At 34.7% G+C, this 14,897-nt stretch overlaps 2 protein-coding genes across 8 annotated transcripts; one reads left to right on the top strand and one right to left on the bottom strand.

Moving 5' to 3' along the window:
• The first annotated feature begins 1,498 nt into the window (after positions 1–1,498).
• Positions 1,499–4,747, top strand: ARPC3 (actin-related protein C3). Its single transcript, XM_086458005.1, has 4 exons — positions 1,499–1,672; positions 2,723–2,831; positions 2,944–3,213; positions 4,376–4,747. The coding sequence occupies exons 1-4, from the start codon at positions 1,670–1,672 to the stop codon at positions 4,516–4,518; spliced, it is 525 nt and encodes a 174-aa protein (XP_086314131.1). The 5' UTR covers positions 1,499–1,669; the 3' UTR covers positions 4,519–4,747.
• A 617-nt stretch (positions 4,748–5,364) lies between these two features.
• Positions 5,365–13,613, bottom strand: LOC147392397 (pterin-4-alpha-carbinolamine dehydratase 2, mitochondrial-like). 7 transcript variants are annotated; one of them, XR_015182667.1, is made up of 8 exons: positions 13,477–13,592; positions 13,345–13,391; positions 9,382–9,411; positions 8,741–8,826; positions 8,529–8,652; positions 7,991–8,059; positions 6,377–6,554; positions 5,365–5,657 (listed from the first exon to the last, which is right to left on the bottom strand). XR_015182667.1 is itself a non-coding variant. In XM_086458008.1 (7 exons), the coding sequence occupies exons 2-7, from the start codon at positions 13,349–13,351 to the stop codon at positions 5,581–5,583; spliced, it is 393 nt and encodes a 130-aa protein (XP_086314134.1). In that variant the 5' UTR covers positions 13,352–13,391; positions 13,477–13,610; the 3' UTR covers positions 5,365–5,580. The 7 variants fall into 7 exon arrangements, 5 of the variants coding, with proteins under 5 accessions (XP_086314134.1, XP_086314132.1, XP_086314136.1 ...); XR_015182668.1 differs by lacking the exon at positions 5,365–5,657 and adding an exon at positions 5,726–6,187; XM_086458008.1 differs by lacking the exon at positions 6,377–6,554 and having other exon boundaries at positions 13,477–13,610.
• Between the last annotated feature and the right edge of the window lie 1,284 nt (positions 13,614–14,897).

Raw genomic sequence — 14,897 nt, 5'->3', positions numbered from 1 at the left:
ATACTTTTGTAGTTGAAATGTAAATTTTATTATTATTATTATTTTTTAAATTTTTTGAACATTGACAATTTTAAAATAAGACATGCATTCAAATCGTTTTCGGAATAAGGATGAAACGAAACAGATCGAATTCGATTTGCATATTCATTAATCTAACCAGATCGATATTGGAGTAATACTGATCCATTATCAATTGTAGAGGGATGAAATCGTCTTTCATCCGAATTGTTCATTCGCACTATCAATACGCATCCTGAGACAGACACATGATATCATTTGAAAAGAATTCTATCTTATTAAGGAAAATTTTCAATTTAAAATGATTATTTCTCTTTTTTATGTAATTATTAATTTGGATAAATGTGACATAATTAATTGTAACATAATTAGGGTTAGGATTCTTTTTATGATTTTTCTATTTAAAAGTCTGGAGGCCATTATAAAAAAAGAAGGAGGAAGAGAGTAAGGTGAGGAGGTCATGTAACTGTGGGATGTATAGTGAAACGACTCCCCGAGCCCGTGGACGGAGGCATGTTTGTCGAACCATATAAAAAATCTTTATCTTTCCTATTTTCTCATGTTTTTATTATTATTTTGTGGATTGAATGATGAAATCGTGATCGAGGTCGATTTATCACAATCCTACGTTAAAGTGAAAGAACTACATTTTGAAAATTGGATTTTACATCGAAAATACCATTAGAAAAATTATTTTTTTTTATCAAAATACCCTTAGATTCTAATTTCCAAAGTATATTTATTGCACTTTAACGTGTGTCTAAGGGCATGCGTTAACACCCTTTTAAATATATTATTTTTCTTTTTTTCTTTTTTTCAAGAATACCCTTCCACTTTTATCATCTTTTCTCTTTTACCCCTCTTCACTTCTACAAACTCCATTAAATAAATAAATGAGAAGATAGTCTACCAAAAATCAGCCCATTCTAAAACTTCGAACCCATGTAGGACAAAAATAGTTGACTAAAATATTGGCCAAAATGTTTGGTGTTGAACCGGACTCATACATATATATATATATATATATATATATATATATATATATTATATATGGGTAGCGTTCAATGGCTAAATTTTTGGCAAAACATTTTTCAAAACATGAGTTAGAAGTTTTGGAATGGGCTGATTTTTGGTGAGGATGATCTCTACGGTGAGGAGATCATCCTCACCAAAAATCAGCCCATTCCAAAACTTCTAACCCATGTTTACAAGTTGAAAATTTTTGGAGAGGATGATCTCTACGGTGAGGAGATCATCCTCACCAAAAATCAGCCCATTCCAAAACTTCTAACTCATGTTTTGAAAAATGTTTTGCCAAAAAGTTAGCCATTGAACGTGACCCTATATATATAAATAAAGGAGAAAGTAAAAATATTAAGGAGGTAACTCAAAATAATTTAAATACAAGAATTTATATCCAATATACCTCTTTTTCAAAGGAGGTAAGTCAAAATATTTCTTCTCATAAAGGCCAAGTTAGGTGAAACGAAAATTGGGAAGTAGATAGATCTCACCAGTCCATTCTTCATCTCGTCCTCTGCTCCAACTTCTCTCTCAAAACCCTGATAATCATCGATCTCTTCGTCTCTCATGGCTCTGTTCTTCGTCAAGATCGTAATTCTTTCATGGTGAGAGATTGATTTATCAAAAAATGGTACGCAAAATCAAACTTTTGTACTTTAGATATTTCAATTGGATGATTAAGATCGTATCCGATATGATTTGGTTGATCCAGATGTTAAATCAACTTCATTTCATTCAACCCCAATCGATTCTCCCTTAAATGCGTTTAAAAACGTGTGAATTTTATGAAAAATTGGAATTGATTAAGGAAACAATGTCTTTCCTTCTCATAACGACTGCAACACTGTTATTGTTTTCCTCCCTAGAAATTATAGCCAACAAAACTACCCTTTGAGCTGTTCAAATGTGACGAATCCTGCAAAGTAATGATTTTTGAAGTTTTTGCACATATACCCATATCGTAAAATACTAGAAATCTGCCTCAATTAACATAAATCTATATTTCTCGTCTTCTTATATTGAGTGTTGTGTTATCCGCCTCTGCTCCCGGGTGTCATGTGCTCACATATTCTGCCCCTCTTATATTCACAGTTGCACCTTCCCCATCAGATCAGTCTTTTGGGGTAAATGGTAACGCTAGGTTCAAATCTCCTCGAAGGAATTTTTCACCCTTATGAGTGAGGGGGAGTGTTGAGTGTTGTGTTATCTGCCTCCGTTCCCAGGTATCACTTGCTCAAGTATTGTGCCCCAGTTCGACCCATGACCCTCTTATATTCATAATTGCGCATTCCCCATCAAATCGGTCTTTTGGGGTAAATGGTTTATTAACGTCTTATTGTGGTGCTTATATGTATGCAATACCTTGAAGATTGCTAGCGTAGATTTGTTTGATAAAGATCAATTTAAATGTTTTATAGCCTTAGCAAGGTTTAAAAATCTAGTCTCGAAGTAATGTTTCGATCAAGAGAAAAACCAATATACCAAAACATTCTGATACGCTCCGAAGCTAGGCCTCTTGTGTAGTAGTTTTTGTTGTCCCCATAATAGTAAAAATTACAACAATATCATCTGTTCAAATTTTCACTCTTTGGAGTTTGTTTTCAAATGTTGGATTTAATAATTCTCGTAACTGGTAATTATGGCTCGCCTTCCAATAAAACCATGATTATTACAATGGCAGGTGTACCACTCAAGCTTTGTTAATGAGGATAGTTTTGATAAGGCATGTGGGTGCCCTCTGCTTCCCTTGAAAAGCCATATAAAGGGTCCTGCCCCCGTCTCAAACCAAGGTTTATTCTTTATGCCATCTTGCCTTCATGAGAGCTCCTCATGGTTTATACATTCATCATCTATTTATATCTTAACTTACATTTCAAACGACGTGGAATTTGTTTGTTCCAGATAGTACTGACATCGTTGATGAAGCAATTTCTTTTTTCCGCGCCAATGTATTCTTCAGAAACTTTGATATCAAGAGCTCAGCTGATAAGCTTCTCATATATCTGACCTTCTACATCAATGTGGCTTTGAAGAGGCTTGAAGGATGCAGAACGTTGGCTGGAGGGACCAAGGCCATTATTAACTTGGGCCTTGAGAATGTCCCTGTACCTGGGGAGCAAGGCTTTCCTTTTGGGGGCCTTTTCTCTCTTCCCCAATCTCAGAAAGAATCAGGTAAAGTTACTTCTATCAAAACCTTCATGGGTCGGGATTGAGTGAGCCTACTATTGGTAGTGACCTAGTTGGGCCCAAACCCGTTTTGTTGATAGTACTATCCATGTCACAATAATTAGGAAGAATCAATCATTTTCTTAAGAAAAAAAATTCCCATTTATTTTGCTTGTTCACAAGGATATTTTTTTTGGTGCGGGCCATTGATACCTACATTTTTCTCGCTATACCTACTTACAGCTTTGGCACAGGGTACTTGTAATTGTATGTAGCAAAAAATTGTCTGTTAGTTTCACCCACCAATTTATTTTAAACAAACAGTAACCTACCGAACCTTTCAATAATTTTCGGTAAATACATATCGAACATTTTCAAAAAAGTTCGGTAATAACATATCGAACACTTTTCAAATGGGATCTTGTGCAACGAATTGTTCAGTATGTAACTACCGATCTAAGACAATAAATTCGATAAAAAACATACTGAAAAAATACGCTATCATATGGTAGGTACATACTGAACAGTTGTTTACATGGGATCCCATTTGAAAAAATACTTTCAGTATGAACCTATCGAAATAGTACTAATGAGTTCAGTCCTGACTTACTAAACATACTGAAAATTTTGAAAATAATAATAATAATAATAATGCAAAACGATAAACAAACATAAAATCGATTTCTAATATGGCTCATTTGTAAAACGATTAAAAACAATTCCAAGAACAAAAGATGATGAAAATAAATTTAAAAAAAAACTCACTTCCATCTATCAAAATGCTTAATTATACCAAATAATGATTAAACAAAAATCAGATTTTAATGAATAATGTCTTCACAATTGGATCAAAACATGATCGTTTGATGATTCTTTGACGAAAAATCGGTTGGTTATATAGATTCGACTGAACTTTGATAGGATTTTTCAATATGGATGTTTCGGTAGGGTTTGATATGCTTCAAATCAGTAGGAGGGAAAAGTTGTGTTTGTTCTGTCAGTGTAGGTAGTAAAACATGATAAAACCCAAGATGGTATTTGTGTACTTATACATTATTGACATTTAACATTTAAGTGGGTGTAAATAGCTTGTTCCTTTTTCTTTTCTTTTTTATAAACTTTTTCAGAATCATCATTAGACAATTAAATGTGTGTGGTGTGTATGCAGAGTTATTCAGGAATTATCTGAAGCAGATAAGGGAGGAGACAAGTGGGAGACTACTGAGTGTTGCATATAGACCTAATGGCACTCCCAATAAATGGTGGTTGGCATTTGCCAAGAGGAAGTTCATGAATATTATTGTCCCCTAAACTGTTTAAATGTGTCCTGTGATTGTCTATTAAGCTTTTGATCCGTTTGATTGTGATTGATTCTGATTATTTTCTGTAATAATATGGACATAAAATGTAAATAAAGGGGTAACCCATCTTATATGATCACTTGTTTTTTGGGTCATCTCGAAGAATGTTGTATTGATTTTTAGAACCGTTAAGGCAAATTTGCCCAGCTTATAATAAGGTGGTAATGTGGTATTTCTCAGATTAATATGCGTTCATTTTATTTTATGGTGCACAAAGCCTTTAATCTTCAAACCATGGATCCGTGGATTCGTGAAAAATGACTTTTAAGTGGAAAGTTTGCCAAACTTTACGATGTTCATATTAATTATTTTTCACATACAGGGATCTCCATCATTAGCAAAAAAAATTCTTATACGGGAGATCATCAGCAACGCGCTTAGGTATCCTCCAAACCATATTTATTATCACGGGTATCCTTAGAAAAAATGCCAAAGGAATGAATTTTTCCTTCCACAAATACAATTAATGAGAAAACAGGTAGAATAGAATAGGAAGATGATATTTATTGTTAAAAAATGTTCAATGATGAAAAACCAAAAGCATGTAAAAGATTTAATGTAAAATCTGAACATGAAGATGATGATGAGTTGGTTTGCTGGTCAAGTAACAACATTGTGTTAATTACAGTAAAATGTCTTGGTACTTGAAATATTTAAGCCATATTCTAAAAAAATTCTCAAAAAAGAATTTTTAGAGACATATTATTATGTTCAACTTCTCTATCATGGAATCTAGAAAAACACTTTTAAAAAAAAAATAAAAAATTCTAAGTTGAAAAACTGGAAAAAGAAAGCATTTCAGTGTTCTAATCATCTCTCATATTTATTCTCTTCCAACCCTTGAAATAATCAATCCTTAGTTGTCTGGTCTTTTTGCAAACAGGTACAAGATTTATTAACACCAAATAAGAGCAAAAAGAAATTGAGATCTACGAGAGATCGAGATGAAGATGGGAAGCTCGTGCAAGCTGGCAGCTGGTTCTTGTTGTGTGTGTGAACACCTTTGTGAAACTCACTTACTAATTTGATCAAACACCCATATTTCACCATACACCTTATATGCCCTCCTTCCAAGACCTTGTTTGATAACTACAATGAAGAACAAACCCAACTAATAGTAGGAAATGTAAAGAAGATAAACAATCACACAAAGAAAAAGTAAGAACACAATACCCATAACACGAGAATTTACATGATTCACCAAAAGGATACATCCCCTGAGGTATGAACATTGGAGCTCAATTTCACTATGAAGAAAATTTAATCATTCCATTTTCCTATTTACATTTTTAATAAATTTTCTACTGTCTATCCATAAAAACTTTACAATTCAAAAAAGAAAAATTAGATCATGTTTTGATGCTACTGCAACCCCAACAAATAGTTGAGCAATATATTTGAACCACCATTTTTCACTTTGGGTCGGTCTTTATCAATTGATACATCAGTCTCTACCCACGTGTCTCTAGTTCCTTACCCAACCACGTAGGCTTCTCAGTATTATTTGCATCACATACCATTCACTGACATCTTGGCAAATCTCAAGGCATGGTTTTACGTGGGTGCAATCACCAGAGAATTTGATTACCTCTGTTGAGAGTTGCTCGGAAGAAGATGGACTTTCTCAGCAAAAAAAAAAAAAAAACAAACATGAAACACTTTTCCCATACACAAAAGCAAACAAAATACATAGAATCCCAAATATGTATAATAGCAGTATATTCATGGATAGATCAACCCACTGAAATAAAAAAAATTGTCACATTCAGGAATCCAATTAAGACTTTTATAGTTGAGAGAAATGAAACCTATCATGTAGTTGGTTTCCTGAGAGTAGAGAAATTGTGGTTGGTTTCCATATCGATGAAATCCTATCCTGAAATCGCTACACTGGTTGCTAGTTGGCAGCTTTCCGGCTAAGCAAGTGTTTCAGATCAAGGGTGTTGATCTTAGAGGCCAATATGAAGTCGTTTTCCGTGAGGCCTCCTGTGCAACAAAAATGTGTAGGCAAGATCAGATATAGTAAATATTGCAGTTTGGCACCCCACCCACCCACCCACGGACACAGATGCACTTATCCTGCAAGACCCGCATGCAGCAGCATAAACACATGAATGCATGGACAAGACACACACATGAGTAAAGTGGATACATAAGATACAAGTATCTATGACAACGTAAAGTGGCTACCTACCTGCTGTAACACGTGACAGGGTGGGATAGTGCGTGTGGTCCCAGGTAGACTAGTCTTACAAAAAAAAGTATCTACAGCAATGAAAGGGTCTCACTCAGAGATAGACACCTTTTTGGTGTGGATGAGTTGGAACTTGGAAAGTCCATGACCTCAAAGTTGCAGCACAATGTCCATATTATTATTATTTCTTTTTTTTTTTTCACATTTGCTAAGCAAGTGAGATTAATGGTCAGTAATTAGTAGGTGAAGGCGGGTTTTGAACCCAGGTAGGTATAACACTCGGACTATCAATTACTTAGCAAGCTGGCAACCTTCAACTAGGAAGGATAAGTGTCTCTGAGAATGGGACATTATAATGGAGAGGCAAACCTCGCCAAAAATTAGCCTCCAAGTATTTTTACGCTTATACAAGTGTCTCTGGACTGTTCTTTAACCGTTTACCTGAATTCTACATATAATATGGGAAGCCATTATTATTATGTGAGGACGATCCCCATGGTTTGATCATCCTCACCAAAATCGACTCATCTCCGTGTGAACCCTATAATAGGGTGGGCAACTTTAGGCGTCTACTTTTGAGACATCTGCGGATCCTGTACATATTTCAGCATGGAAACGCTACTACGCGGTTCTAACATTAACTAAACCATTCATCCAATTTGGAAGGTCCAATCAATTCAATTGACGAAGAGCACCACTCAAATGTGCTATTCAAACTGCACTGCTTTTGGGTCCAGTTCAAGATAGTATTGAAACAATTCCAAACCTCCTTCCTTCTTCCATTTCCGAATTCTTTCAACCATGGTTGTCTTTTGGTTTCTCCTCCTAGACATCAAAGAGAATTTTATGGAGCTTAACACCATTTGGAGCATGTTTGGGGATTTGGAAAGGAAGGAACCTCCGGGTCTTCGATGTGAAGGATCAACCAATCCAAGAAATAACCATTTCAATCTTTCTTTTTCATAGTGTAATGTATTTAAGGAATTTAGGGGAGTCTTCTTTGAAGACTTCATAGATACACGGGAATGGATTTGTCATTTGCCTTCTGTTTAGTTTGTTTTTTTTGTTGTTGTTGTGTTTGGTCATCTTGACCAATCCTTTCTTCACAAAATTTTTTTTGCTTATAACCAAAGTATTGAAACATTTTTCAATCAAGTGTTTTGCTTAATTTATCCTAGTCATGCAACACTTGTCCCAAAAAGATGCATCAATAACAGATGTTGCTTACCCACTGAATGTGTCCATATCTCGATTTTCACATTGTTCCATTCAACAAGATGAAGGTCAGGATGGTGACCTGCATTGTAAAGCAGAACACTATTTCTCATCAAAATAGACCATCTAGTAGATTATAGAACTACTATGATGCCGACCTCAAAATATGAATTTACGATAAATAGATAGCACTATCAAGTTCTCAGCAAGAAAAAACAAGAATCAATGCTTACCCCTAAACCCTGAATACCTGAAATTATACATAATAAACCTTTTGCAGCACATTATAGATGATCAAATGAATTAAAATCACGAGAAAAGAAAATCTACAATTTAGTTGAAAAACAAATTTAAAGACCCCTTATTAATAAAGGAACTTCCGTAAGCACAAGCATAAATGTCACTGAAGCCAGAAGTGGTTAGCTTTTCAACATACACACCTAGAACCATTTTTTTTTTCTTTTAACATACATGCCTAGATCATAGATGGCCTGGTGAAGTCTAATTTGAGTAGAAGACTAGAAAAATTGTAACGGGAAGGACAAGAGTACCTTCTGCTTCAGCAATATCTCCAACCACCTGAAAGAACTCGAGTCCTTTAGTGAAACTCTTCACTTTCCAAGATCGGCTCAGTTTCAAGGTCTCTCCTTCCTTTAATAGGTTCCATCCTGGAACCTAAATGATACATAACTCAGAATAATTACATTTAGTAAATACAGAAACAGATATAAAATCACATAAAACAACAATGTTGAAAGAAAACCTTGGGAATTAGCTCATTAGCTGCTTGTTCGGTCATGGGCCGAATATCTTTTGAGCTGCATGGAACACATTTCCTGGTCGACAAATCTAACATTACCAGCAATAAGTGTCAGATTGTAGGAATGTATGCAGACTATCATGAAACTAGAGCAAGAAGAACCGCAATTCAAGAATAACAGATCCGAATAAGTTGAAAACAAAACTAGAAATAATAATTTTGAAGTTGAGTAAGCATGGATTTTCTGCTAATTGAAGAAATTTTTTATAATAAATCAGATTCCATTAAAGGAAGAAGGATTCCCTATAGTGTGCAGATGTCAAGTTTATATGGACTTGAAAAATCAGAAGTTGTGGAAAGGTGACTCTTGCAAGTTGAGATTGGAGAAGGTTCACGACCATGCTGATTGGCAATTCCAACATGCATAATAAGGAGAATGGGCTTCGGGATTAGATCGAGTTAATGGATTATGACGTATATATCCCCAGCTACTTTTTTCTATTATATTCGATGTGGCTCCTGATTGAGACGTGGCTTTTGAACAAAGTATGCAACTAGCAATAGAACTAATCAAATAATTGTGAAAGTCACATTTGAATTATAAGACGTATTAAAGAAGAGATCGTCTAGTTAGAAAACTTTACCCCAAAGATTTGGCATTGGATATACAAAACCTGTTCATTCAATTGTGTCAAGAGGCACGTAAATAAATAGTACAATTGAAAGTCATGATATTAGTATTATCTTACATATTTATAATCCAATAGAACACAAATCCATCTTTCTACAAAGAATTTGTTGCATGCAAGGATAACCATTTGAAATTAAATAAGCAGAGACACCTAAGATTTCAATATTTCATTGCCCTTGTCTAGACTGAGGTATAAAATTTGCGTGGAAATATTGAGGAAATTTTCATTTACTAGGAAAGGTTGAGAAATTTTTATTGAAACTATAGGAAATGATAAAACAAAACTGAAAACACACGTATAGACATAATAATCAAACCACAACAACCAACTACATGGAGAGTGGAAATGAAGATTAGTCGTGGTTAGCTACACCTTAGCACAGGTATCCGAGATCCTATCAACCAAAAAACTACTACATTTTAGATGAAAATGAGAATAAATTAACCACATACACCTTAATATATAGAACACATACTTAAATGAATAAACTATTAAGCACTACGTCATGCATTATTATATTTTATTTGCTGAATATGTAACAATAAATTACTAGAAGTGGACGATTATACATGCTTTATTGTATGAAGTGCTAAGACGCTTAAATACATAAAATAAGATGATATATAACATATCTAGCTAAAAATAATTCATTTCTACTAATTAATGAATATTGACATTTCCCAAGATTTTTTCAGCAATGTATGGTGAATATGTTCTATACATCTAGAAAAAATTTTCTATTATTTACAAACACTATGTTTCTGTAACAGCACATCTTTCAATAATCTGATTTATGGGGACCATTTTATGACAACTTGAGGTTGCCTCTAGTGCCTGCAAATCCTGTATCCTAAGCCGGTAACATACCCTTACAATTGCTAGAGCTAAATTGCCATTGTTGTTGAAAACAAGGTTCCAGTTCAGACTCACAATAGAGGGAGGTTCCTTCAGTCAAGGGAAATAGCTACTCATGATAGCACAACAAGCCAACAACATCCATCCATCCCAGGTGCCAAAAAATATTACACCAACAACAAAAAATCTTAAGAGCACAAAAAACTTAGGGTATGTTTGATTGCATGGAAAGTCACTTTCCATGGAATTTGAAATCCATGGAAAATTAGTTGTGGAAAATATGTAGGGTTGGAAAATCAAATTCCATTGTTTGATTTCACTTGGATAAAATCATGGAAAATTATGAGAAAAAAGAAGAAGAGGAGAAGGAGGAAGAAGATGAGAGGAGGGGGAGAGGAAGAAGAAAATGACGAGGAAAAGGGAGGGGGGAGGATGTGGTGACGGTGGCGACGAAGGTGTTGGCGGCGACAACGGCGACGGTGGCGGTGACGACTACGGTGGCGGCGGCGACGGAGATAAGCGAGGAAAATGGGGGGAGAACGTGGTGGTGGTGGTGGTGGCGGAAGAGGTGAGGGATGAAGAAGAAGGAGAAGAAGAAAAAGAAAAAGAGAGAGAGAGAAGGTGGTCGGAGACGGAGCCGACGGCGACGGCGATGACGACGACGGCGAGGTTAGTGTAATGGTGGTGGTGGTGGTGGTAGTGGTGGTAGGGAAGAATTGAGAATGAAAAATATGAGTGGATTTCATTTTCCTACCCATATGGGTGGGAAAGTGAAATCCATGATTTAGTGGATCTTTTGAATGGGGTGGAAAATGAATTTCCATTTCCATGTGCAATCAAACACTTGAAAAATATCATTTTCCATGGAAATTGATTTTCCACCCTATTTTCCATGTGCAATCAAACATACCCTTAGTGTAAAAATGAAAAAAGATACCATAAAGAATGGTTTTGTTTAAAGCAACTTTGGTGCCATATGATGTCCCATCAGTTTTTTTTTTTTTTTATTCCATACGAAATCGTCTCCCAGAAAGAAATTCTTAAATGGCAGGCATGAAGAGAGTAAAATGTCTGTAAGATCTTCCCAATAAGTACCTTAGACGTCCTAATAATTTTGTAAAGACGATATGCAGTGTTTTCATTATACCTATGCCCTTGCCAAAATCTGGTGTCTTTGGATTTTTAAATTTCCTAGACTAAGTGGGAAATAAGTCACTGAGGAAGCTAAATTGCTCTTCAGCATTACAAGATATGGGAGATTGAGTTTGTTATGTTTATTGATCACACATATCCAAGGTAACTTGAAAGTATGTATTTCTAAATAATTAGTCTTTATCGATTTGTCAATTCTCATTCTGGATTGGTACCGTTCTCTCAATAAAATCTAGAAAGAAATCAGAGGGCACAATGCTCGAAAGGTGGTTGGCTCTAGAACATTAGATTTCAGGAAGTGAAAAGTTATCACACACCTTTTTCTGTACAGAAAGTCCTAAACCCATAAAATGGGTTTCTATTTGACGATACTCTCACATGGCCCTGAAATATCTTAGTAACTCAATAACTTGAGCTATATATAAGAACAACTTCTTATCTTCACATGATAAAATAGCGATATAAAAGGTGGAAAAAAGAAGACTTAATATGAAAAATAGTAATAAAAGGAAACAAAATATCTCAATAGTAAAAGAACTAACGAATGCGCGTGATGTAATAACAAAGAAGTCAAAATGAAGCAACATCATAAGAACATTCAAGTAAAATCAAATCATCCTAGCAGTATTAAGATTCCCATGGTATGCTAGCTCTACACTTAAAGGCTATAATATGGAATTTATAGATACGTATCTTTTTTTTTCTAAGACCACTGTATTGTGGAAAAGCTCCCTTAGACCAATCAAGATCGATAAACTACGAAGATAAAATTAGAGAACACAAGAGATTTACATGGTTCAACAAAATTGCCTACATCCACAGGCGGCGATGACAATTCTTTCTTGATGAGAATCGCCAAAATACAATACAACTTTTAGGGTTTCTGAACTTGGAATACATATGGCATCCTAGGGCAAAACACGCATTTTTAATTATGAAAATTACCCTTAGAAGTTGTATGGACGCTCAAAAAAGCCAATTTTGGGCCGAATGGGGACTGCCGGCCCCCACACCCCCGGCTACAGAATACCCCCAAAAAACTCAAGTTAGGGCCATAAACCAACACACTGATGTTCACAAGAATAATAATAGCCAATACCATAAGTCAACATGTTTATTGATAAAAAGGGTGAATGAGATCTCCATACCCAAGCAACATTATTTGAAGAACTTGTCATCATTGTCAAAGCCTTATCCCAAAATATTTGGGATCCGATGAACAAATTTTGCTCGTTCAACTTTTTCTAAAGCCATGTCTTCTTAATTCTAATGTGTTGATATCCGCTCTCACTACCACAACCCATGTTCTTTTTGGTCTTCCTCTCGTTCTTTTAGTGCCTTTAACTTACACATTTCTTCTAAAGAGGGTTGTATTTAGCCTTCATTACACATGTACAAACCCATCTCAACATCCTCATCGATGGACATATTGTTTTTAGATTTCCCCACACTCTACTCCATAAAACATAGCTGGTCCTAATGTTGTCTTGTAAAATTTTCCTTTTGGTTTAATTGGGATGTGTCTGTCACATAGCATTCTACAAGAACTCATTCACAGGGACCTATGAGATTACATTATATACTCTTTCTTCAATAATAATAAAAAAAAAAAAAATCCATCAACCATCATCAGGATGTTACTTAGGAATAAATACACACCCAACCCAAAAAAAAAAAGACAAACTCAGATGATTCAAGAACCACAGAATTCTGACTGAAAATTTTAAAAATCGAAATGGGTCATCTTCCACAAGTGAAAAAAAAACACATAAAAGAAACAAAACCATGTCTTCTAAATTTAAGGTCAGATTATAATCAGGAAGCATTAAATTCTAAATATAAAAAAAATGAACAAATCAACAGGGGTCATAAAAAAACTACCCAAAAAAAGTAGGAGAGAGAGAGTACCGTCCATGGGACCCAAAGTGGCCCTTGAAGTAGGATATGACTGAGGCCTGAAGACATCAAAGAGGAAGAAGGATTAAGGTTTGAGTTTTAGACATGTCGAGAGATTTTTTTTGTAATTTTTTTAAATCTCACCTTGGAGGAAGAAAGCAATCGAGCTTGTACAATTTGATTCATAGGATTCACTTTTGTTTTGAGGATGGATTTGAGTCTTTGAGTTTGGAGAAGTACAGATGGTTAGAGTGGCAAGAGCTGAATGCAACACGTGGCATCATTAGGATAATGATGGAATTGAAATAGATCATGGATCCATCTTGGAGACCAACCACCAATAGACCATAAAATGGGTCGGATCATAGTTCCTATTAAAAAATTGGTTGAATATGGATCCTCCAATATCCCAATGATATATTACATTTGAAAATTATATTTTTAAATTTTTTAAAATATCATTTTTTTTACTCAATTAATACAACCTTAATTCTTAAAATATCATTTTTTACTCAATTATAAAAAGATTATAATGATAAAATAGAATAATATAGTAATTAGCAAAAGTGTATGGTAAAAAAGAAAAATGTTGAATGATACAGAATTATCAGACTTGACCGAAATCAATTAATTTGGGTCGGGGCAAATCCATGTTGGATATGATATGATTTTACTTAGTAGGATCCATGTCGGATTTGGATCTACGTACAAAAAAATCGGATCTTAATTAATATGGATATTCTTAGATTTGGCTTGGGTTCAACTCATTTTAAGCCCTACAGCCAACCTACCCAGGATAATTGATTCGATAAATTAATCAAATTCTTATTAAGAAGGAACGATTCATACAAAACAATATGTTGGATGAAATCACACATAATTTTATTTCACTGTTTTTTTAATCAAGGGCCCATGTTATTGTAGGGAAAGTCCAAGGGAGAGTAGGGTTTTAATTTTGAGTCGTGATAATCTGACTATCCCACGTGGCGTACTCAATCAACTACCTGACGTGATAAGTTTGAAAACCGTAAATTTATGCTCCTTGGGATACACGATTGTACTTCTCCATAAAACTATGTATCTCGAGGGAATCGTGTTTTCCAAAGAGAGTAGATCTACAATTTCTGAACTTGTCACATCAAAGTAGTCAATCGAGATTTTCACGCGGGGATAGTCAGATTATCACAATTCTTTAATTTTAGAATAGGGATACTCATAAGAGAATAGTATTAGAAGGTGGAAAAATCATTTCCCTCCCAGAGTGATAAATTGCTTTGGACAAAACTGAATTTTCGAGGAAAATGTACAATCCCACACTAGAAAATAATATTTATCAGATAAAATTATTTTTCAAGCACAATGTCTCAATAACGTTAACATGCAATCTTTCTATGGATTTTGTATATAAAAAAAGAGCAATAATTCTGTACATAATTTTTCAAGAGAACATCACTTTTAATTCCATGTGAGACTAAATAAAGTTTGAGTCTCATAGTTTTTAAAATTCATTAAAAAAAAATGTATTTTCCTCCAAAACATTTGAGACGTATATAGTCAAGAGGACA

Source organism: Akebia trifoliata, chromosome 11 (assembly GCF_017979445.1).
Source record: "Akebia trifoliata isolate Shusen 1 chromosome 11, ASM1797944v1, whole genome shotgun sequence".
NCBI classification, from domain to species: domain Eukaryota; kingdom Viridiplantae; phylum Streptophyta; class Magnoliopsida; order Ranunculales; family Lardizabalaceae; genus Akebia; species Akebia trifoliata.
Note: the sequence above shows the minus strand (reverse complement) of the source record. Positions and strands in the feature narration are given on the sequence as shown.

What these genes read in the sequence shown, in the direction of transcription:
- ARPC3 (XM_086458005.1), top strand. An exon ending in TGCCCCCGTCTCAAACCAAG is followed by an intron (nt 2,832 to 2,943) that starts GTTTATTCTTTA and finishes TGTTTGTTCCAG; the next exon opens with ATAGTACTGACATCGTTGAT. An exon ending in CCAATCTCAGAAAGAATCAG is followed by an intron (nt 3,214 to 4,375) that starts GTAAAGTTACTT and finishes GTGTGTATGCAG; the next exon opens with AGTTATTCAGGAATTATCTG.
- LOC147392397 (XM_086458006.1), bottom strand. An exon ending in TCCAATGCCAAATCTTTGGG is followed by an intron (nt 8,827 to 9,381) that starts GTAAAGTTTTCT and finishes TGGTAATGTTAG; the next exon opens with ATTTGTCGACCAGGAAATGT. An exon ending in CTAATGAGCTAATTCCCAAG is followed by an intron (nt 8,653 to 8,740) that starts GTTTTCTTTCAA and finishes TGTATCATTTAG; the next exon opens with GTTCCAGGATGGAACCTATT.